This window comes from Petaurus breviceps, unplaced genomic scaffold (assembly GCF_028583685.1).
Source record: "Petaurus breviceps papuanus isolate PSGF00001 unplaced genomic scaffold, PetGlider_PUasm1.0 80, whole genome shotgun sequence".
NCBI classification, from domain to species: domain Eukaryota; kingdom Metazoa; phylum Chordata; class Mammalia; order Diprotodontia; family Petauridae; genus Petaurus; species Petaurus breviceps.
Genome location: NW_027186540.1, coordinates 7,710,617 through 7,734,570, shown reverse-complemented (window position 1 = coordinate 7,734,570; position 23,954 = coordinate 7,710,617). Strand labels below are relative to the sequence as shown.

At 38.0% G+C, this 23,954-nt stretch overlaps 2 protein-coding genes across 4 annotated transcripts in view; one reads left to right on the top strand and one right to left on the bottom strand.

Moving 5' to 3' along the window:
- LOC138176011 (cyclin-D-binding Myb-like transcription factor 1) overlaps positions 1 to 20,171 on the top strand; it is a 55,581-nt gene extending 35,410 nt beyond the window's left edge. For 2 of the 3 annotated variants that reach the window (XM_069106714.1, XM_069106712.1), the window contains 8 exons: positions 2,098 to 2,326; positions 3,615 to 3,766; positions 5,693 to 5,953; positions 9,115 to 9,200; positions 11,390 to 11,548; positions 13,884 to 14,261; positions 18,271 to 18,418; positions 18,789 to 20,171. In XM_069106714.1, coding sequence (XP_068962815.1) covers positions 2,098 to 2,326; positions 3,615 to 3,766; positions 5,693 to 5,953; positions 9,115 to 9,200; positions 11,390 to 11,548; positions 13,884 to 14,261; positions 18,271 to 18,418; positions 18,789 to 18,898 — 1,523 coding nt within the window. In that variant the 3' untranslated portion in view covers positions 18,899 to 20,171. The remainder of the gene's footprint in view (positions 1 to 2,097; positions 2,327 to 3,614; positions 3,767 to 5,692; positions 5,954 to 9,114; positions 9,201 to 11,389; positions 11,549 to 13,883; positions 14,262 to 18,270; positions 18,419 to 18,788) is intronic. The other variant, XM_069106713.1, reaches the window with a different exon arrangement.
- Positions 19,986 to 23,954, bottom strand: part of LOC138176012 (transmembrane protein 243) — a 27,401-nt gene continuing 23,432 nt past the window's right edge. Inside the window, exons 3-4 of the mRNA XM_069106715.1 lie at positions 22,301 to 22,405; positions 19,986 to 20,611 (exon numbers count right to left, since the gene is read on the bottom strand). Of these exons, the coding sequence (XP_068962816.1) occupies positions 20,489 to 20,611; positions 22,301 to 22,405 (228 nt within the window). The 3' untranslated portion in view covers positions 19,986 to 20,488. The remainder of the gene's footprint in view (positions 20,612 to 22,300; positions 22,406 to 23,954) is intronic.

The window sequence follows — 23,954 nt, the reverse complement described above, 5'->3', positions numbered from 1 at the left end:
AATTGGTTGTTTTGTTTCAGATCGCCATACCAGATTGGGATGGGAATGGAGGACAATACATTTATTAGTTTTCAGTCTCTCCCCTTTGCTTACCCTTGTCCTCTTTCTTTTTTTTTTCTTTTTTTCCCTCGTCCTTCATTCTTACTTCAGTCTTCCTTTTACATTTTACATATTTTCTGAGCTGCCAATAGACAACTCCAGCTATATTTTGCCTTTCCCTCCCAATTTGAAACATGTAAATGAAAATACCTCCACCTCAGGAATGTCATCCCCCTACATTTGATTCACTGACCACTTAGTAAACTTTATGTGCAGACCATTTTTTCACGTGAGTTACACAGGTTAGATAAGAAATTATACCTGCCTTTATATGGCCTTGAGGTCACATGTGAACTTACTTTCTAGTAGGAAAATATGACATATACATAGATAACAATGGTACAAGATAATAAGGATATAGGAGAGGTAGAAGGAAATATTTATGTAATATGAAAAAGGGAGTACTCATTACCAATTAGGAGAAATAAAGGAAGTCCTTCTGGAGCATGTAGCATTTTGAGTTGCATCTTAAAGGACCAGTAGGAATATAACAAGCAGAAAGAGAATAGGACATTTTAGGTAACAGGAACAAGTGAGTAAAATTATGAAAGTATGGACAGTGGGAAAGCAGGAGACCCTGCAGTGCAGTTGTACTGTAACTGTGCAGACTCAGTTATGAATTATAAAAATTAGTCTGAACAGGAAAATATATGAGAATAAAGCTAGAAAGGTGCCATGGGTTCAAATTATGGTGGACTTTGAATCTCAGGCAAAGTAGTTTGAACTTTACTGGAAAGCATTAAGATACCATGGAAGGATATTGAGAGACATCACTGGCTCTGTGTATAGGAAATATTAGTGTTGGAGGATATAAAGGAAGGAATTAGGAGAAAAGAATATAGAATGGGAAGAATGGTTAGGAAATGAAAGGAGCAGTCTGGCAAGGTAGTAAGAGTGGTGACAATGAGAATTGAGAGCAAAGGACAGATGGTGAGAGAAATTACAAAAGTGGCATCAAAAGTCACCAGCAGCCTAGGAATGAGGGGTTTGGGTCGGACAAGATGACCTCAAAGATCCCTTACAGTTTGGAAATTCTATGCTTCTGATCTCTTCTGTTAACTAACCCCGACCAAAAAAGAACTGTCCAGCCTTAGTGTCATAAGTTCAAGCAGGAAATATGCATAGGCAGACTTTTTTTGGTCTCCTGTGGAATATGCGGTATCCCAGAGATACTACAACATGAGGCACAGAGTAGCTGTAAGGTGTTAAAAGTGAAGACTGTCATAAATAATACAGTGAAAACCTAATTACTGGATTGTTAGAATCTCAATTTCTAGTCATCCTATTCCAATTCGACTGACAATCTGGAAATCATTGACACTGACCAGAGCTTTGACTGTGGCCAGTATTAAAATTTTGATTTCCTTTCTTAACCCTCCCTGTGGTCATTACATTCTTCTACACAGGAGTGGGGAACCTGTGGCCTCAAGACCACATGAGGACCACATTAGGTCCTCAGTCCTTTGACTGAATCCAGACTTCACGGAACAAATCCCCTTAATGAAAGGATTTGTTCTATAAAACTTGGACTCAGTCAAAAGGCTGCACCCAAGGACCTAGAAGGCCACATGTGACCTCAAGGCTACAGGTTCCCCACCCCTGTAAAATCTAGAATATATGATTTTAAATTGATGGAAGTTTTTGCGTGGGTTTTGGTATAGGGGCTACATAGAATTGCATGGAGAGTGCATAACAAAAACTAATTGTACATTTTATCAGCTTCTCTCTCTTTAAATTTAGTTATTAGACTGATTTTGGTTGCTCTCCCTGGGAATGTCAGTGCTTCTTGGTATACTTAATACATTGAGGCAATTGTTACCGTTGATGTAGGTGTATTTGGCAACCCCTACATGAATTGTCCAGAAACTAAGCTGCTGGAAGAATTAATGTACTTCTTTCAATCATTGCATATATAGTGATGAATCTGTCTCTGCTTTGCAAAAAAAACAAACCAGGAGACAGGTAGTGGTAGGAGCCTAGATTATTTCTTCCTTTCAGGGAAGTGGACAGAAGAGGAAGAGAAGAGGCTGGCCGAGGTGGTTCACGAACTGACAAGCACTGAGCCGGGTGACATCGTCACACAGGGGGTGTCCTGGGCAGCTGTGGCTGAACGAGTTGGGACCCGCTCAGAAAAGCAGTGTCGCTCCAAGTGGCTCAACTACCTGAACTGGAAACAGAGCGGGGGGACAGAGTGGACCAAAGAAGACGAAATCAATCTCATCTTGAGGTTTGTGTCCTCCTACTTACTAGGAGTGATAAAGTCTTGGTTAGCCATCTTTTTTCTGTTTCCTTGGATGTGTAAAGTCAGAAAATCATCCTTCCCATAGTGACCTGATTCATTTGAGTTCCTAAGTACTTCATATTGAGCTCTTTTTTGTTTTGTGTTCTGTTCCTTTTTAGTGAATTTAGTGCCCGTGCAAGGTACCAGATTGAAGGCCTGGAGACTGAAGTCCTCTCTATCCACAGAACAGGTACGGCACAGGCAGCGGCAGTGCAAGCTTTTCCACTGTCCCATTATTGTGCCTCAGCCCTGGCCTGGAGGGACCATGGTTAGGGGGAAGAGGGTTGTTCAGTCTCCATGCCCTTCAATCCTTGGCTGCTCTGTTGAGGCTGCCAAGAAGGGGGTCCTAGTTCAGAATTTACCCAGTCATGAAAACTAGAATGAAAAAAATGCTTCCGTTTCATATAAGCTTCATAAAATATAGAGTAACCTCCTTTAGTTGATTCAGCCACCCTGGCCTATATGTGAACTGTATACCTATAGGAGAAAGACTTTTGATTACTTAGACTAGTCCTACAGATACTAAAGTGTTTTTCTTAATTTAAAGATTTTTTTTAAACCACATAGCTTAACCTTAAAACTGAATGACTTAAGTGAGCAATGAATCTTGTAGGCAAGGACAAAACATTGAAGAACTCAGTGCTATGCTATTAGATATGTTTTCAATCTTGAAGTTTAGTCTAACTATGCTATTAAATGACAAACGAGGAACATACTTCATTCTAGCCTCTAAATATAGTCATCCCATTTTAAAGAATGCTTTTTACCTTGAGTTGTTGTGTGTGTGTTTTTTAAATAAAGAACTCATTTTACAGTGCTTCTCTAGTATAAATCACCATCCATTTTTCAGTTGGAAAGACTGAGACCCAGAAAAACAGTTACTTGCTCAGTCATACTATGCACCAGGTATGGAGCACAATTAAAATTTGGCTCTGTTGTGCTCTAAATTCTTTAAACATCTCCTTACCTGCACAGTGATACATTTGGACACATACAACCTTCTAACCATTCATAGTTGAAATAATTCATTGTAGCTCTGGAACTTCTGGCCTGCCTCTGGGATCCTTTCCCCAACACTTTGGCAGTATCATCTTGTTAATAGATCTTCTCTCTCCCGTGATCTCCAGGGCCATACTACTTTTGGGCAGTCATAGAAAAAAAACAAATACAGGTAGAGGTCCCGTTAGTCCCAAAGGGCAGTACCTAACAGACACCCATTTTTGTAACCCATCAGGATAGCAGAGCTTGAGGTGGCTGATGAAAATGATATAAACTGGGATCTACTAGCCGAGGGATGGAGCAGTGTTCGTTCACCACAGTGGCTCCGAAGTAAATGGTGGACCATCAAAAGACAGATAGCAAACCACAAGGATGTTTCATTCCCTGGTAATGTATTAATTAGGCGTGCCTAGCCTTTCATTCTGTTGTCAGAGTGGACATTTATTGGTGTAAATAAGGATCCTCTATGATCATAATGTTCAATACAATCCACAAAAAGCTGATCACTTGGGCTGAAAGTTGAAAGTTTCTGCTAACTTTCTGTTGCTGGGTGGAGGGGCATCTCATTTCAAAGAAGCATAACTTGTTTGATCTGGTTATGCTGCAAGATTTATTTTACTACTTTTTTCCTGAAATAAATGATAAGTGATTCTGTCATATACCTAATTAGTCATGCATTCAGGAATACTTGAGGTCCCTAGAGGTATGCAGGAACTCCAGTCATTCATCTTGTGTTAGTATTGGGACTTTTAGTCCCAATAAATATGTCCCATTTTCTTCTTTATAAAAGGGTAATGTATCTTTCAAATGCCTAAGGCCTCTAAAATCATAGTATTTGTATATAAACAGTCAAGATCAATTAAATTTTACATATTTAAAAGTCAGTGTTTCTGCAAAGGATTTTTTTTTAAAGATATAAATCAGTTTTTAGTCAGCAGTATCACTTCAGATAACCTGAGGAAACTTGCTATTTAAAGGAGTCCTAGTTTTACTCTTTTGTATTGAAAGTAAGTTAATTTTTAGAACATTTTAAAAAGAATTTTCACACTTTAATTTGTCATGTGTAAATCCCAGGTTTTCATATGGAATTATAATTAAAGTCAGGTATACAAGTATGTTCGACTTGCTGTGACCCTCCCCCCCATCCCTCCATGACAACATATTTTTCTTCCCTATTCACAAACTGACCTGTTAGACTCAGATTTTCATTGATAGATGGAACTGCAGTCTGTTCATTTTGAATGCTGATTAAAGTTACTGCCCCCTTTTTAACATCTTACCATTTTCCAAAGAAAAGAAATGATAAATGCTTCACTAGTAAAGATTTAACTTTTTTTTTAAACTAGGAGTTAATGCAAAATGGTGAATGGCTATTATGTAATATGAAACTAGGCAAACTATGTATGGTTAGAAGAACAGAGGGAACAGAATCACGACAGCTTGTCATAAATAGTAGAAGAGGGGTGCCTTAGGTGGTGCAGTGAATAGAGCACCAGCCCTGGAGTCAGAAGGATCTGAGTTCAAATCCGGCCTCAGATGCTTGACATACTAGCTGTATGACTTTGGGCGAGTCACTTAATCCCAATTGCCCTCCAAAAAGCAAAAAAAAAAACCATAAATAGTAGAAGAGGGGGTGGCTAGGTGGCGCAGTGAATAGACCACCAGCCCTGGAATCAGGAGGACCTGGGTTCAGATCTCGCCTCAGACACTTAACACAAAAATTAGCCGTGTGACCTTGGGCAAGTCACTTAACCCCAATTGCCCTCCAAAAAAAAAATAGTAGAAGAGGCAGAGTCTACACAGGTAGCCCTTCGTGAGTGCCGTTCTGTGATTAGTGATTGGAAAGAATTTGCTGTCTTCTTCCTCCAACACAGTTTGCCAGCTACCATGAGAGGATGTGGTAAGGCAAAAGTCAAGTCCTGTTGTTGCTCCTCACTAGTCAGATATCCTAAAGTCCTTATACATAACCATACTTAGTTTATTAACTTCATAATAAAGATATTGTTAAAGATGTGTTGTGCCCTTCTCTAAGAGTTCCTGAAAAAGGATCATTTTACCAGTAGTTTAAATGCTCTAGACAGATGTGGTTCATGTATTTCACAATATCTGTCTTTAATATTTAAGTATTATAGAGGCAACGTGGGTATTTCATTAATAAAAATTTGCTTAGCTAAGAAACATCTCAGCAAATGTGGTTTTCTCAAATGTTTCATTATTGTATATGTAATATTTGACATCCAGTGAACAAACTATTTATTCCAAATACTTTCCCTCCTCACCTCATCCCTTCCTCCCACCTCCCTTGCTACTTAGATGGTGATGTCGGCGAATCAATGTTCTTTTTGTCTACCCATCTCCCTTCAGTCTTGATAAAAGGTCTTAAACAGTTGCACGAGAACCAAAAAAACAACCCAACACTTTCGGAGAATAAATCAGGCCCTGGAGTTCCAAACACTAATACCAGTTCAAGCGTTCAGCATGTTCAGATCCGAGTTGCCCGGTTGGAGGAGAATACGGGCATCTCTCCAAGTCCCATGACAGCTTTGCAGATTCCTGTCCAGATCACCCATGTTTGTAAGTACCCAAACTTTGTGACTTACTAGGACTGTTAATAATAATAGCTGACATAGTGCTTTGAGGTCTGCAAAGACCTTTATGTGCAGTATCCCATTTGATCTTCACATCAATTCAATTTCCTACTTTGACTACATGACTATTGTACTTCCTTTTCCAATCATGCATTTCCTACATGATATCTTATCCCTAATGCCTCCTCTTACATATAGGCAGGTCATTATTAGAAATATGCTTCAACTTACTTAAACCTATCATGTGTCTCTTTTTGCCCTTTGGGTAAATAGCTTCAATCTTTGATTCTTTGACATTAGTTGCTTTCTAAGGTTTTAACAATACAGCATGACAAGAGAATATTGGCATTAAAAAGATGGGAATGATTTGCAGTTGTCAAAAGGGATGCACAGTTTCTATACAGTGAAATGCAATCTAACCCACTCTTTTCCAGGCCTTCAGTTCTGGGGCCTATTTATTATCAGTCTGCTACACTTATTCAAGATAAATGGATCTTAGATTGGGACAGTTAAATGATACAGTGGTAAATACTGGGATTGGAGGCAGGAAAACATGAGTTTAAATCAGACACTTAGCTATATAAATCCTGAGCAAATCACTTAACTTCTTTTTGCCTTGATTTCCTCATTTGTAAAGGGGGAATCATAATAGCACCTGCCTCAAAGGGTTGTTGTGAGAATCAAATGAGATAAAAATTGTAACACACTTAGCACAGCGCCTGGAACATACCACATGCTGCATAAATGTTAGCTGCTATTGTTACTGTGTTTTTATGAACTACTGCAATGGACTGCCCATCCAATTGCTTGTCGTAGATTGGGCAATAGGTAGTATTTTATCCACCTGATTTTTCCTGTACATAATCTTATGCTGGCTTCTTTTGAGTGTCTCTGGGTATCTTTGAAGTCCTTCTAGGACGTTTGATGTAATGAGAGCAATATAATCTGAAGGATCTTACCATCTCTAGGGAATCATTTTCCATTTAGATCCTGTGCATAACATTCCCTGTGACACTGGAAAATACCTTTGGTCTAATCATTATGTCTCCCCTTTTGTATGCCTCATTTGTCATTAAGACTCAAAGGGCCTTAAACAGTTATCTCTGTGATTGTATTTATCAAAATACCATATGGTCTCAATATATGCAGAAGAAGCTGCTTGTTAGAGAAGGGCTTCTAAAGTTGTCTTTTCCTCTGTTGGTCACTCATCAAGTATTTATTAAGAACCAGCTCAATGTGCTACATATTGAGAATTCAGAGCCAAAAATGACAGTCCCTACCCTCAAGAATCTCACACTCTCTTTCTTCAGGGAGACAATACATATAAGCATATGTAAAATATATACGCACAAAGTGAATAAAAGATACGTTTGGGGAAAGAAGCACTCATAGCAGCAAGGAGTCAGGATTCCCCGGAGGGGGGCATTTCAGCTAAGCTTCAAGGGAAAGTAGGGACTGATTTCTAAGAGGCAGAGGTGAGGTGGGAATGTTGAATGTTCTTTTGTGATCAACACCCAGTGGGCACAGCACTTTCTTGTGCTCCTTTCCATCAATTTTGTGTCTATTAAGTTGTGATCTGATACAGAAAATTGTTCACAAAAGCCTGCCTGTTCCTTTCTTAAGGATACACGTAGTTAAATATACAAATCAGAAGTAAAGATGAGGAAATTGGCATGTGGGTTGTGTAGTTATTGATATTTTTTCTATCTGCTTTTTTATGTAGTAATAAAGTAAATAACAATGCCTTTTATTTGCAGAGTTATTTTATTTTTACAAAGCTCTTTTGCATGTCTTATCCTCATGATAGAAACATGAGGTAGGTGAAGAGATAGATGTTCATCCTTTTTGACAAATGAGACCCTGAAGCGCAGAGTGGTCAGGGGTCGTCCTCAGCAAGTGAGCTAACAATCATGGCAACCGGGATCATGGCTTATGCTGGGGACACCACCTTTATTGCATAAGCACTTAATTCTCTGTATCAGCCAGTCAATAAGAACTGATTAAGCACTTACCATATGCCAAGCACTGAGCCTACAGTGATCAAGAAGAAACTACTCCTGCCTGCAAGGAGCTTACATTCTCTTAAAGAAGACAATATGTATATGATATATACAAAGTATATGCACAAAATAAATTCAAAGTAATTTGGTGGGTGGAGAATGGAGAAATGGCAACTGAGGAGATCAGGAAGCGGCTTATGCAGGAGGTGATGCTTGAGGTGCGACTTAAAATGAGAATATTCTAATCACATCACACACTCATAAAGTTGAACCTGTTGGCATCATTAAGGTGGTAGGACGATGGCCTTAATGCTCTTCCCTAGCTACCTGTTTACCTTTGCCTTAAATATGAGAACACTACCAGCTTTCAACCTGGGTTGAAAGAACTAGGGATGTTTAACATAGAAAAGGAAAGATTGGCCTTGGGGCAGAGCAGGGTGGCCAGAATCTGATAGCTATCTTAAGTATATGAAAGAACCCTTTAGATTTTTCTCCAGAAGGCAAAATAAAGACCAAGAAATGGAAATTGCAGAGGGCCAAATTTACCCTTGATGAGCAGCACAAAGAGTGGCACAGTGGATAGAGATCTGAGCTTGCAGTCTGGAAAACTTGAGCTTTGAATCCTGTCTCAGACATTTACTGGGATAAGTCACTGAACCCTTCTAAGCCTTGGTTTCATCATCTATAAAATGGGGTGGTAGTACGAGCTACTGCACAGGGTTACTGTGAAGATCAAACAAGATAATCACTTGATAAATGCTTGTTAAATGATGTAAAGCACTTTATAAACCTTAAAATGTTATATAAATGTTTGTTTATCATTCTTAAAATTATGAGGATACACTTCAGATCAGTTCTCCAAACTTGGACTAGGTTGCCCTAGGAAGCAGTGGAGGTCTTTATGTAAATGCTTGGTGACCATCTGTATTTAGTATATTTTAGAAGAAATTCTCGTTCAGATGCAAGTTGAACTAGTTGACTTCTGAGATTTTTTTTCAATTCTGAGATTCTGTAAATCTCTCTATTAGCTTTCTCCCATCTCCACTACAGACAATGGTATTTTCTCCTGTGTACTTCTTTACTGAATGATCCTAGTACTTCGCTACCTACATGTGAGTTTCTCCCCCTCTTTTTGCTTTTATTACAGCTTCAACAGAATCCCCTGCTGCTACCGTCGATTCTGAGACCATAACACTAAACAGTGGTACACTACAGACGTTTGAGATTCTTCCAGTAAGTAATACCTGTGCATTAGTCCCTGTTTTGATAACTGCCTATGAAAAATAAAACTTACTGCGACTCATTAAATCACCCTTCATTGGGAAATTCAAAGCATTAACTAATAAGAATAATAAAGTGGTAACAGATAAAATACCTCTCTTAGCTTCTTGGCAATAAAGGAGAATACTAGAATCAGAGTATGATAAAACTTAAAGTGCTCATCAAGTTGAATACCTTCCTTTTACAGAAAAGGAGGCTAAGAACCCAGAGTCATAGCTAGTTACCAAGGGCAGGGTCGAGGCCCCAGACCCAGTTTTTTCTACCATCTGGTACAAGACAAAACATAAGAATAAGCTAGTATAACTAGAACATTAATGTCCTTTCAGGGGTGTGTGTGCTATCTTCCTTGACTGCTCTAAAAGAAACTTTTAAAGGCAAGGAGGGCAGGGGCTGCATTTTCTCATGTGTTTCTTGTTGGTTTTTTCCCCTCAAAGATGCTTCTTTTAGTCCCTGGGGCAAATAACTGTTATTTCATTGTGTTGCATTGCACATTTGTTCTCTAAAATATAATTAAGAGTATGGTAATTATAGACAGCACTGGATTAGGAGACCAGGGTTCCAGTCCCAGTTCTGTTATTATAATTAACTGTGTGAACTTGGGCAAAAGATGTGACTCCTCTGGAACTGTCGATATATTTAGATAGAGTACTTGGAAATGTGACTTCCTTCATTTGTTGCCCTGTCAGAAATTACAGTTTTTTCAAACTTTGTCTTTCATTCTGCTGACCATTTATCCACTTTTCTTTACAATATCACCAGTCCATTTCCCCAGCTCACATGAGCTTGTATTTATTAATATGTTTTTAAAAAGTATTTATTTAATACTTTTCTACAAAATCTGGAATCAAGTGTGGCACTTTAGGATAGCATATGTGTGGTCTTGCCTAAATTTATTTTTTATAAATGAGCCAGGGAGTAATTCATTTTTCATCTCAATGTGTAGTTCTGACTTAATATAAAATATTCAGGTAAGAATTCATCAGTGATTTATTAATCTGTTTCTTTAAGTAAAAAATGTTCCAAAAAAAGATATACCATGGTTTTTATTATCTGAAAATGTATTAGTTGCGATGAAGGCAGGAGAATTATCTAGGACAAGCACCATCAAGTGAAGAATATTGCCTCCCAGACGACAATTCCACACAATTTTCCTTTTCCAGTATCTACCTGTTGTCCCATTTATGGATAAATGAATAAGGAACTGGTAGGAAGGTAACATATTTAATAAGGTACAGCTCTGTGTCTTATGCCTTATGTTTGAAAGAAAGTATTAATTTATGTCACTTAATAGCAATGTCATCTCTCATTTGTATGTCAAGCATAAAAATTCAGGGAAAATCATTTAATTTGATACCAAAAGTAGAACTCTCAAAAATTTTATATCCCATGTTGGCCTCTGTACTCAACCATTACAGAGAATCCTAAATACAAATGTTAGGAAGGAAAGTTTTTAGGTGCACACAAGTAACTTTTTTAAACCCTTTGTTGTGAGGTCAAAATAGATAGGACCTTGTTGTTTCAGAACAGAGACAGTACAATTCCTTGGACAAAGCAACTATCTGTGTGGATTTGCTTAGACTATATACCGCATTCTTCTCACCAATAGAAATGGTAAGCTCTCTGCTAAGAGAAATTAATGTCCTTGAGGTAGCATTGCCCCCTCATTTTAAAATGAAAAAATTATTTTAAAATGAAAAAAAAAAGTTTAATTGATCTAGGCTTCTATACTGCTAAACCAAGGAACAGAATTTTTTTTATGTAACATGGGTCATGTCATTATGAGATGCAAATTTCAGTGACTCAGTATTGATAGCACAGCCCTAATACTACTGTGCCCCAGTAGCAATTAGAAGAGGAATGTCAATAAGCAAGACTGAGTCCAAGGAGATGGGAGTATACTGCACCTAAGAGACAGATATAGGGAAGTAGCTAAACCATTGTGCCACCATGAATAATGCCATTTGTCAGTTAAGTAAGAATACTGGTACCATTCATCTTTACTATTGATAGCCTTTTGGGAGGAACATGACTGTGTTCGTGGTAAACTACTTTTTTTTTTTCAGTTCTGGTTAATTTTCAAGGCAGAGTTAATCAGTAATTGGACAATTCTGTGCTTATTTGTGTTTTTCTTCTTCCTTTAGTCTTTCCATTTACAGCCCACTGGAACTCCAGGCACCTACTTGCTTCAGACGAGCTCAAGCCAAGGCCTTCCTTTAACACTGACTGCCAGTCCCACTGTGACTTTGACCACTGCTGGTGCACCTGCTTCACCAGAGCAGATCATTGTACATGCCTTATCTGTATGTAGTCCTCATAAAACTCTCAAGAAGGCAGACACCTTGACTTTTCAAATTTGTTTAGAAAGAAAGGAATTCACTGAGTTCTAAGAAAGGTCAACACAGGTTACATCTTATAAACAGGTTGCATTCCAAAAGCTTGCTCCAAAATAAGCTGTTTAGAATTCAAGATCAATTTTCCCATTGAAAAACAGTTATACATGGTGCCCAAATTACCAAAAGTCTATTTAACCCATAATAGAGTTCAACTAAAATATTAATAGTACCAAAGAAGAGTGCAATGTCAAACTCAAAATAGAAATGGGCCAGCTTAACTTAGAAAACCACAAATTAAGGGCAGCTAGGTAGCGCAGTGAATAGAGCATTGGCCCTGGAGTCAGGAGGACCTGGGTTCAAATCCACCCTCGACACTTAACACAAAAAGTAGCTGTGTGACCTTGGGCAAGTCACTTAACCCCAATTGCCCTTCAAAATGCAAAAAAAAAACAAAAACAAAAAGAAAACCACAAATTAACATTATCTGTGTTTTACTATATTTTTTATTTATTTTATTAACTATTTTCTGATTACATGTTAGTCTGGCTCCATCCGTATTGCAGAGTATTGAGGGCCCACAAGCCTTGAGTTTAACACCTCTGTCATAAAATATACTTCAGTAAATCACAGAACATAAGACTATGATTACTCTTACCACTGGTGCAGATCCAATCCTACACAGTTCTTGTCCATGTCCTTCTATAAATCTTCCATACAAGATCTACCCAGTGTCCTAAAGACCTTCCTCTAAATCTTTGAATATTTTATGATATCACCACATTTGACTTATCTTATACCTTGCTTTCATTAAACATACCTGTCCTTGATTAGATGTCTTTTACAGCAAGAATGGTATACACATCCTCTTAGGTAGTCTGCCTTCTTATACATCATCTTTAGTAACACTATTTTGTGGGAAAATGCATTCATTTCAACAAACTAAATGCCATAGATGTCTAAGTATAAGGCAGCTAAATGCTAAACTTGTGAAAAGTTAAATAACAATAAAGTATCTAAATAATAGATATTATTAGACTTTACACAATTAATTGCCAAATGACTTTACAAAATTAAGTGCTTTTAGAATTCAGAGGAGGAAGTCACTGAGTACTAGTGATCAGGGAAGATTATGGAAAAAGGACTTGAGTTGGCTCTTCAAGCTTGGATAGTATTTGGATGAGTGAAGGATAGGAAGTGTTTCAGATACACAGTGTAAACTATATTCCAGGAACAATGAATAAATCAATGTGGCTGGACCAGAGAGTCCTTTTAGGCAAGTAATGGAAAGTAATATTAAAAAAAAAAGATATTATCAAATTGTAAAACATCAGACCTAAAGAGTTTGGACTTATTAAAATGTGAGGCGTTGGGGGATGGGAGGGGGGGTTGGTTTGGTTTTTGGTTTTCTTCAGCAAGGGGATGATGTAAAGTGATTTTTTAGGAAGATTAATAGCACATTGGTGTGCAGAATGGAAAAAGAGAATTAAAGCAAGGACGAAGGATAGTATGACAGGAAAAGAGCTTGAGCCAGGACTGTGGTTGTGGGAAGAAAAGAGGAGGGAACATGGGAGGAGTCCTCTGAAAGAAGAAACTCTAGGATCGGATGACCATTTGGAGATGATGAGGCCAGGAGGACAGGGGTAGAGTAAAAGATGATTCTAAGACTTGGGAACTGAGATACTTGTAGTGCCATCGACCAAAATAGAGAGGAGAGAGGCCAGTTTTGGAGGGAAGATTCTGAGTTCAGTTTTAGATAATTTGAGTTTGAGTTAATTGTAGGATATTTCAAATGGAAATGTTGAGCAACTAGTTGGACATATAGTATTGGAGCTTCTAAGGAACATAAGAGCTTGATATACAGATTTGAAAGTCATCTTTGTCCAAATTGAATCTCTAAGAATACATGAGATAGCTGGAGAAGGGTACGAAAAGAGCAGAAAGCCTTTTTTGTTTCAGCCACAGGCACCGGGAACACATTCCATAATCGTCTAATGAGAGGCGCCTCCATTCAGTGGGCACTGAAGTGGCCACACCAATGATTAGGATCAGACTGGGGAGGTGAAGGGGTGTTGAGGGTGGCCAGTGGGAGGAAAACCAGAGGGACAAGCGCTTGGAGGGCCTTGCTTCCCTCAGGCAGTACCTTTTGGATGCCCAAGTATCTATGATGCATCAAATATGGATCATTGATATATCAAGCATTCATATAAGGGACTACCTATAATGAAGTTTGTTAATTCTTGCATAAGAATTCAGTCATCATTCACATTTGGTTCCTTACATTTTTCTTTGCTTTTTTTTAAAGCCAGAACATTTGCTGAATACAAATGACAATGTCACTGTACAGTGCCACACGCCAAGTGTCATCATTCGGACTGTTGCCACTGAGGACATCACTTCTTCTATATCCCAGGCAGAATTAACAGTAGATACTGACATTCGATCAGCTGATTTGACTGACCCTTCAGATACCCTAGAAGCAGACACTTTTTCGGATGAAATTCATCAGCCTAAATTGACCAATGAAAGACCATTCAGTGATGCTTGTGACTCCAAGTTTAGTGACCAGAATAGCACCGAACTAATAGAGAGTATGATGGTCAGAACAGAAGAAATCTCTGTCACAGAACTCAAGCAAGAAGAGGATTCTCCATCGGCTTTAGCCAGTGCTTATGTTACTGAGGTGAGAAAGCTCTTAGGAGTAAAAGTACATACAGTAGGTACTTGTCTGCTACCCCAAAGTGGCCTACTCTTAGGTGGAGACAACTAAAAGTAATTGCTACCCTAAAAGCATTTGTTAAATAACTATTCATCAAAATATTAAAATTCCCCAGCCTAGGTTGTTGCTGTTATGTTTTATTTTTAAACTATTAAAAATAGTTGTTTTAACTCTTAACCCTATGTGTCTATCCTAATCCTTTCTAGTTTCAGAGTTGGTGCCAAGTGGAATGTGATTTGGACTTTTGCTCCCTAAATTGATGATAATAATAACTAGTGTTTATATAGTGCCTCCTGTGTGCAGGCATTGTGCTAAGCACTTTACAGATATTATTCCATTTGACCCTCACAGCCACCCTGAGGTAGGTGCTATTGTGATCCTCATTTTAGAGATGAAGAAACTGAGGCAAACAGGTTAAGGGACTTTCCCAAGGTCATAAACTAGTGTTTGTGGCTGGATTTGAACTCAGGTCTTCCTGACTCCAGTCCCAGCACTATATCCACTTCACCACCTAGCTGCCTAAGCATAAGACAATATCATATAAGTCTTTAAGGTAGTTGTGTTCCTGTTATGTTATAGCTGCTACGGGTTTTCTTCAACCAGTGGTAATGTGACATAAATAACATTAGGAGAGAAGGTATTTAGTCTGAATGACTTGAAAGCAAGCCTTTCTTATATTTGCTAAAAAGAAAAAAAATCGGCTTACGTATAAAGCTATGAAACAGGGAACATTTAAAAAGCCGGCTGTCATATGAAACAAGGGCAGCTTGCTTTTTTAAAAGATATCTTTCCTTCTTTTATGAAATAGCCCTGGAACCATCCATCCTTTAGAAGCCAATCTCTACTATGGATTGGTGTGACGTAGTTGGTGATCTAACTTTCAAAACTCTTACTATTTCTCTAAGGAAAACTTTGAGGTGGATTTATGCCTGGGCTGACAGAAACCAGATTGAATGGACATGGGTACCATTAAATGTCCTCTTACTTCTTAAAGGATGGGAAAACATATCCTGGGTTGCCTCTTTTGCTTCATAGCTTAATAATGACCATCATAAGCTCAACATCTCCCAATAACCACTTCACAAGCTAAATCCTTAAGTTTCAGTTGGTTTATCTTTAGGCTAAGTGCAGGTGTTCTATATCTGTTTAACATTACATTATTATTATTATTATTATTACATTATATATGTTTAACATTAACAATCATGAAGTTAGGGCAGTATATCCAAAAATGAATGCACTATAAAAAAGAGAGGTATGAGCAAATTTTTTTTTCTTTTTTTAGTAATCGGAGTTAAGTAACTTGCTCAAGGTTACATGGCCAGGTGTTTCTGGGTGTGGTGCTAAGTGTCTGAGCCCGGATTTGATCCCCAGGTCATCCTGACACTGGAGCCGGTGCTCTTACTCACTGTGCTACCTGGCCACCCCTGAGCAAAATTTTTTAAGAAAGACATATGCATACGTTTAAAAAAAAAATGTCATCTCCAAAACTATAGAGAGACAACACTCATCAAGATTTTATACTTATAAGTCACTGTCCCTAGGCAGCTGGTAGCACAGTAGCTAGAGGGCTGAGCCTAGAATAAGGAAGACTCAGCCTCAGGCCAGCCTCAAACATTTACTTACAGTGTGAGATCACTAAGCCTCTTTATGCCTCAGTTTTCTCAACAGTAAAATGAAGCAACTGCTAATATTTATAAGTGTTTGGTATACAATAGATGCTATGTAAATGCTACCTCCTGTCATAAGAAAACAAAATTCCTTAATTGTACTCTTGACTTATCATACTCAGTTAATGAAAGTTTTACTGAATAGGTAAACAAAGATTTATTTTCTTATGACAGCTCTCTTCTGAAAGTACAGGCAATTGACACTCCACTTAGACTGTAAACAACACTATGCCCCAGCCCCCTCTCACACAAGAGGCAGTCTCCACTTCTTCTCTTGTGCCAGTGTTAGTCACTGGGGGGCAGAGAAGGTAAGGAAGAGTCTCCCACTCTCCCAGACGGTATGACATGCTTTATCCCCATCTTTTTAGCTGCCTCTAAATGCACTCCCTTGAATCCTAGCACCATTGCTGGTCTTACCAGCAGAATGAGAGAAGAGGAAGGTAAATTCGATCTTATGGCCATTTCTTAGTTCTCACGATTCCCCTCTGCTCTCTTCATTTACCCAGACCTTCCTCCCCTCACCCCCCAGTAATTCGAATCCTGTTCTTTGGATTCAACATTTATCAAGTGCCTTGCACTGAGGAGGTATACTTACATACTTGAAGGGAGCTGAAATCCTCTAGCTCTGCAGACCCATTCTTGTCTTCATCCTGTTTGGTGCTCATTGATGCCTTCTCAGAAATGCTTCCTAGAAGATCTATCCCCTGATCAAATATTGACAGTGGTTTGCACAAACCTAAGTTAGTGCATAAACCGGGCAATCTTAAGGTGGTGCTTTTTATTCTTGTTTGTTTTTTTTGTCTTTTTGGAAGGGGGAAGGCAGGGCAATTGGGGTTAAGTGACTTGCCTAAGGTCACACAGCTAGGAAATATTGAGTGTCTGAGACTACATTTGAACTCAGATCCTCCTGACTCCAAGGCCAAAGCTCTATGCACTGCACCACTTACCTGCCTGTGCCCTTTTTTATTCTTAAGCCAATAATGAGCCCTACAGAGGATAACCAAAATGCCCTGTGAAATGTTTTCCTGTTCTAATTGGGGATGTGATTGAAAGTGACTCTGTCGATTCCTTTGTCTTTCCAAGAGAAATCACGCACTACCTTTTCCATTGGCTTGCAACTTCTTCCCACTGTGTTCTGATCTCATTTATAGCAAAGAAGTTAACATCTGTATGGTTCACTTTCTTCAGCAGTGGTCAGCTTATTGGTTGTTACATGAAGATTTGACATTTAGCAACGGCTAATCTTTACAAAAGGTCTAAATTTATTTTTAGCATCTTTTGTCCACTTTTTCATCCCTCTGCAACTTCCATTGCAGAAACTAGCAAGGACACACACAGGACTGAGGGCTGCTTTGTATTTTTGTTTCATGATTTGCCATGGCCAAGGAATTATTGGCCTACTGGTCAGCCTATTAATTATGCTCATCTTTGAATTGGCTAACTGCAGACTGACACCAGAGCCTTCCAGCACCTGTGCCCTACCAGCATAACCTTCATATGAGATATCAGAGTACTTTGGCATCAGATTTTTCAGGAGGAGTGGAGATACAGATAAAACAAAACTCTATTCTCTGAGGAGTGGACTTGGTTCACCCAAGCCACTTAATTTGGTGGGGACATACCCCAGGCTGAAACTCAGAATACATTTCCCTATGTATATATATGTACATATATACATATATATGATAGTTCCCCTACTTTAAATTAAATTTCTTGAGTTGTAAAGTACTGCTGTTATTTATTTCAGTGTGTTATTTATCAAGATTTAATTTACATTAATGAATGCTTTACTCCATTGATGTTAATGCTAAGTTATTAAAACACCATTTTTTCCCCCACAAAATGTTTTGTGTAGCTAAAGCCACTGATTTACCAGGTTGTTTTTAAGCCTTAAAATTTAAATTTTATCTAATCTTTACTCAAAAAAATCATGTTTAATATTTCACCTAAGATAATTCCAATTCCAAATCCTATTAGTTCTCAATCATTAAACAAGATTTTTTAAAATATACAATTCTTACAATCAAATACATGAAATTAGCTCATTATTAGTTTAATTAAAACTTGTTCAGCTTAATTATCATTTCTATAAAAAATATTAATCCAGTAAGCCCCAAATAGACACAGTCTTTAGAGGAATAAGTAGGAACAGAAATTGGGGTCTAGAAAAATTGAACTGAAGCTAGAAATACTTGCCTAGAACTCTAAAAATCCTCAGGATTTGAGAGAGGTAAGGTGGTAGGAAAAAAGTGACGCTAATTTCTTTTTATCACTTTTTGTTTCTTGTTATTTAAATTGTATAGGACCTGGAATCTCCTACTATAGAGGAACAAGTGGCTCAGTCCACAATTGATGATGAAACAATACTTATCGTTCCTTCACCACGTGGTTTTATCCAGACATCAGATGACATAGATAATGAATCTGTCTTGCCTCTGACAACATTAACAGGTAACATGGCATGATTAACCTTTGAGTCAGGCCTCAATAACTTGCATAATGCCAAAAGCCCACAGCCTCCTTGCCTCCTTACCTCCTTAGAGATATTGGGCTTGTAGGTATTTTCTTCCCCACACTATTTAACACATCTAGAGTTCTCATTATGTATATACTTTCCTGGTTTATAATTAATTTTTGTTTTATAGTATGGGTGGGATCTGGCAGGAATACATTTGTAATTAGTGATAACTCAAAGACAGTTACTATTTTTTTTTTTTAAATCTGCTTTCTCCACAAGGCTTTAATAACCACTGAATAGCTTCAGCATTTGTAAACAGCACAGGTGCCATTTTTTAGACTTTTAATATCTAACTCATTACAGATCCCATACTGCATCATCACCAAGAAGAATCACATATTATTGGATCATCCTTGGACAGTCCGATTTCAGAAGACTCAAAGGATGTTGAAGATTTGGTCAGCTGCCATTAAGTACACGCTCAGTAACAAGGCAGTTTAAACGAGGAAGTCACTCTTAAAAACCTGTGCTGGTCCTACTTCCAGAAAAAGGAGAACCCCTACTGTACAGGCTTAATTTACCATTCTTCTAGTTTTAAAATAGCTACAGTGCTTAAGCTACATACACTGTTGTTGCTGTTGAGACTTTTTACCTCATTTATGAGTCCACAATTGCCTGAGGACCACTTTAACTTGCAGTGTGGGGGTTCATGGTTGTGGAGATCTGTTACATTTAGTGTGGCCAGTGAAGCCATCAGCAAGGGATTTTGCTCACTTCTGGTCCTGAGAAAGGAGTTAGAACCACCAAAACCTAACCGATCTGCTTTAAGTGAGCAAAGGTGCTTAACTATGAGAACAGTCAGAGGAGGCCTTCTTTCCAACTTCCAAGTTTGTACCTGGTTAAGTTACAGAGAAAAGTTTACATACGTGTGTGGTTTAAAGGGTACTAATGGCCTCATACAGAAGCATTAGGTATTTCTACCCATTTTACTAGTGTGTGACACTTAGTTGGGACATCTCATATAAAAAGTAAAACACCAGATGATTACATCCTCTCATGAAGGCTGCTTCTGGCTGGTTGGCCCACTACTAGTGATGCAAGTTGGGTTTGGTCATAAAAGCATTAATAGACATTGAAGAAAACTCAACTGCAATACACTTGTTTTTAAAAAGGGAAAAAAACTAGATGAGAGTAGTCTTTCTCTCACACTCCAACCATTCAGAAGCCACTGCCCTGACTAAAATAAAAGTGGCCTATTCAACCTCTAAGAAGGGGTAATAATGTTGCCTTCCCAGGATACCAGGCAGCTATTGCTTAGCTGATTTGTTTCACTAAAGGCAGCATAGAACCACTGATGGTGTATGGGAGACAGGTCAAGTGGAGGCATAGTATAGCAGCGTCTCCTGCTCAGGGGTTTGTTTTTAAATTGGCTTGTGGAATGGAAGAAGGAAATAAATCAAGAAGTCATTCCTACATTAGAAGCATGTTAGCCAAGACAAGACTTGACTGATAAGGCTTTGATGAGTATGATCCCTATAGAAGAGTAAAAAAAAAAAAACCTTGTATAAATTATTTTATTTATTATTGTAATTAGATTTTCACAATCAGAGTTTTGTCTTTTTACCATCTAATGTGCTTTTTTTTTGTTATGTGAAATTAAATTGTAGTTACAAGCAATGGTTGGTTGCATAGGGAACAAAATAATTGTATATTCAGTTTAACAGAAATAAAAGAATATTTGTCTTAGAGCTCTAAGATGTTGTTTGTTATATAACCCCTCCCAGTGCTATAGTAGATTGTATAAAAAAAATTAAGATTTCAAAAGTGAAAATAACTTGTGCCATTCTGAATCCATATGTGTGGAATGTTCATAAGTGCAACATCAGCTCTTTAAAAAAGAAAAGCACAATGTCACGTCTTAGCTCCCAAACAAGAGGGAATTTAGATTTGCAGTTAACATGAAAATCATGTATTGAATTCCTGCACAATCTTACTTCATCTTCAGTTTTATTTTACCCAGAATTTCTGCTGAGAACAGTCTTGGTTTTTATTCATTGGCAACATCACTTTCCCACATCGTGGAAGTACAGGTTGGCACATATACATAACATGATGATAGAAAACAAGATATAGTAAATTAGATTTCTAAATTTCGGTTCCAGATCTCCTTGTCGATACCAGTAGATCTAAAGAAAAGGGATTGGGGAAAGAGGAAGAAATTAAATTAGGTAAAGAACAAGCATTTAAATATTTTTAGTACAACAATTTAGAATGCAATTACTTCTCTTTCCCTACTTTGAACCCACATGGGTGAGGAAAAGTACCTTGTTTTGTTCTGATCTTACAGCATAGGATTTTTGATTCTGTTCTCTCTACCTTACAGTCACAGAAGTATTTAAATCTTGTCCTTCTATAGCCAATGTTCTCCTCCAAATCAAATATATTATAAGTATGGAAACTTAATTAACATGCTTTTAAGATAATGCCTGCACTTACAAGTATACCCATTTTCCAGAGTTTAAAGCTGAAACAAAGTATATTATTTCTCAGAACTCACTGAGGGAGTATTCTAGAAAATGGCAATTTATATATATTTCCTAGAAAGATTCAAAATACCCTAACTGGTTAAAGCATCATTCCAATTTGGGAAGCCCTGGGTGAAAGCAAAAATCAAGTCTCAGAAAATGTGCCACATTTTTTAAATCATTGGATTATAGTCTGGGATCCTAAGCCATAACAAAACAAAAAAAGTGTCCATTAGGCATACATTGACTCCATTTTTTTCCCAGCTACATGTCACATTTTAAAAGGTTTTAAAGTTGGAAAGGGCAAAGCATAAATGTCTTCCTAAAAACTATGCTGGGACAGCTAGATGGTGCAGTGAATAGAGCAACTGCCCTGGAATTGGGAGGACTTCAGTTCAAATCTGACCTCAGACACTTGACACTTAACTGTGTGACCTTGGGCAAGTCACTTAACCCCAACTGCCTTGCTTTCCCCCCTCCAAAAAAAAAAAACAACAAAAAACTATGCAACATTTATCCCTCCCAAGTTCTAGAAGCCAGGTATGATGACTGCTTGAATAGATGACACCTAGTTTTTTTTATTCAAACAATGATCTGTGTATCTCAATATTTCTAACCCTATGTAAGCAGCAGAAGTGGCAAGTAATAGAATCATATATTACCTTTCTTGAAGGAATACTTACCACTGCGAGAGGCATGTCTGATTGGGAAGGGATTTTACGTTTCAATCTGCCAGTGAAAGTACCATTGGCAGGTAAAACTGACCAGAAACTTTAAACATTAGCAATTTCCATTTTAGGAGATCTGTTCACTGCTCTTGTAGAAAATCATGGTGCTTGAAATGTCAGACTGGGAAGAGGAAGGGCAAAAGGCCCTTTATCACAAAGACAAAGCTCACACTACCCATAATGCACCATCTTTCCTTAAAAGGGTATAATAACACATTCATTTGAACTTCACTCAGTTTAGAGTACAGGCTTGGTAAAGAGGATTATGTTCTAATTTACTGGCTATATAATCAATCCTGTACACTGGGATCCACGTGGGATGTTACTGCCTTAAATGCCTAGGCAACAGTAGTATATAGCACTAAAGCAATGATTCAGTTCAAATACTGTGGGAGCTCCCCTTTTGCCCCTCCAAAAGCAAATTTTTTTAAACTAACTGATTTTGAGAATTGTGACACATGTTTATGTAAATGGAATGGAATGGAAATGCATGATGTTATTATCTCTAGTTACCAAACCAGAATTAAGAAACCAGTGCCCTATGCCCTTACAGCACCAAGCCCACTAAAACTGAACAGGACATATCAGAGAAACCTCATTTAAAATTCCAAATCATACTTACAAGAATGCAAGCAGTAATACAACTCAAGGAGATGCAAACAGCAAAAAATATATTCAGTGGTTTTGGAGGTAGTTGAGGGAACACAAAAGCACTGATCAGAGTCACCTATATGAAAAAAAATGAATAATACTTTGAAATAACTCAAAGATTTGGTTACATTAGAATTCAGGGAATAAAAATTATGAAAGCCATAACTGTTCCAGTCCTTAGCCTCTTTAAACCAACAGAGATTGAGAGTTTAAAGTGTTAAGGGCTTACTGCAATTTTGAAAAAAAGAAGGAAACCCACATATATCCTCTCCCCTCCCCCTGCCTTAGTGGGACTGGATCCAAAGAAGCTTGAAATTAACTTCTATTTATTCTGAATGTGTCTATCAAGGAAAATAAACAGAGGCAAGGGCTTCCTATAAAAGTCACTTTCATATATATATTTGCTAAACATTTCTGGGGCATCCTGAAAAAGAATCAGCCCTCAACCCTAGTGTATAATGTATCTTCTATACTTCCACCCCACACCAAACCCCATTCCCAGCTCCACCCCCACCTTCAAAAAAGCCAAGTGATGGGAGCAAGCTGAATTCATTTTGATTTCACCATTAACACCTATTTAGATTCAACTTTACCTGTGTAAGGAGAACAAAGAGGCCATTTGCCAAAAAAAAATATGATGGCCTCTTGCCATTCCACACCCTATAGGAAAGTCAGGCATAAACTGACCAGAGATGATCCCAATAAATAAAGGCTTAGAGGGCCCAAAGCTAAAGGCAGGTGTCAACCACAGCTTTTAATTTCCTTTGTTTGGGTTCAAGTGGTGCTTCCACTGGCTCTAGAATGTGGGGTAACTTTTTTCCCCTTTATGGTTTAAGAAACCATATGTTTATAAAGATATGTCCTATCCTAGCCCACCCTTCCCCATACAGTCTTCAATAAGAGGTTCCCAAAGTTGGTGATACCATGGGGGGGGGGGGGGGGGGTAGAGGGGCAAGGTGCTAGAATGATCCAGAGGGGCAGTAGCAGCCTCTGGTGCAATTGAGAGACGGTGAATAAAAATAATGGGAAGGTGGAAGCATAAGGAAAGAGAAGATACAAAATTTTGACAAATCATTTGTACATGTTTCATCTGTTGCATAACAGAGTTCAAGTCATAGTGATTACATTATTTTCCAAATATACACATAAAATGCAAGTTATAACCCATCAATGGTCAAGTCAGCTGACAGGTCTTAACATGCAATTGTTGGCAGACAAGTGTGTTTTGCATCTCAGGAAGTCCAGCATGCATCCACAGGAATATGTGCATGTTGTTAACAATATGGGGTTACATGAAGCAATACTGCACCATAAAAATTTCAATGCAAGAAAAACCACACAAACTTATAATAAATTATTAAATTTAAGATGCATTGTTTTTTTTATTTTATTTTTTTAATGACACAAATTCCCTCAAAAAACCATTAAAGGGTTAAAGAAAGTAGATTGCGTGGGAGGGACACGCTGAGTAATTTTTTTAAAGGGGCAGTAATACCAAATAACTTTGCTACCATAAAGACACCTCCAAAAACTGTAACCTGGGATATAGAAAAATAAGGAAAATATCCCTTTAGTAAATTAACTAGAAAAACAAGAAAAGCAGACCCCTTCCCTAAACTCTATCC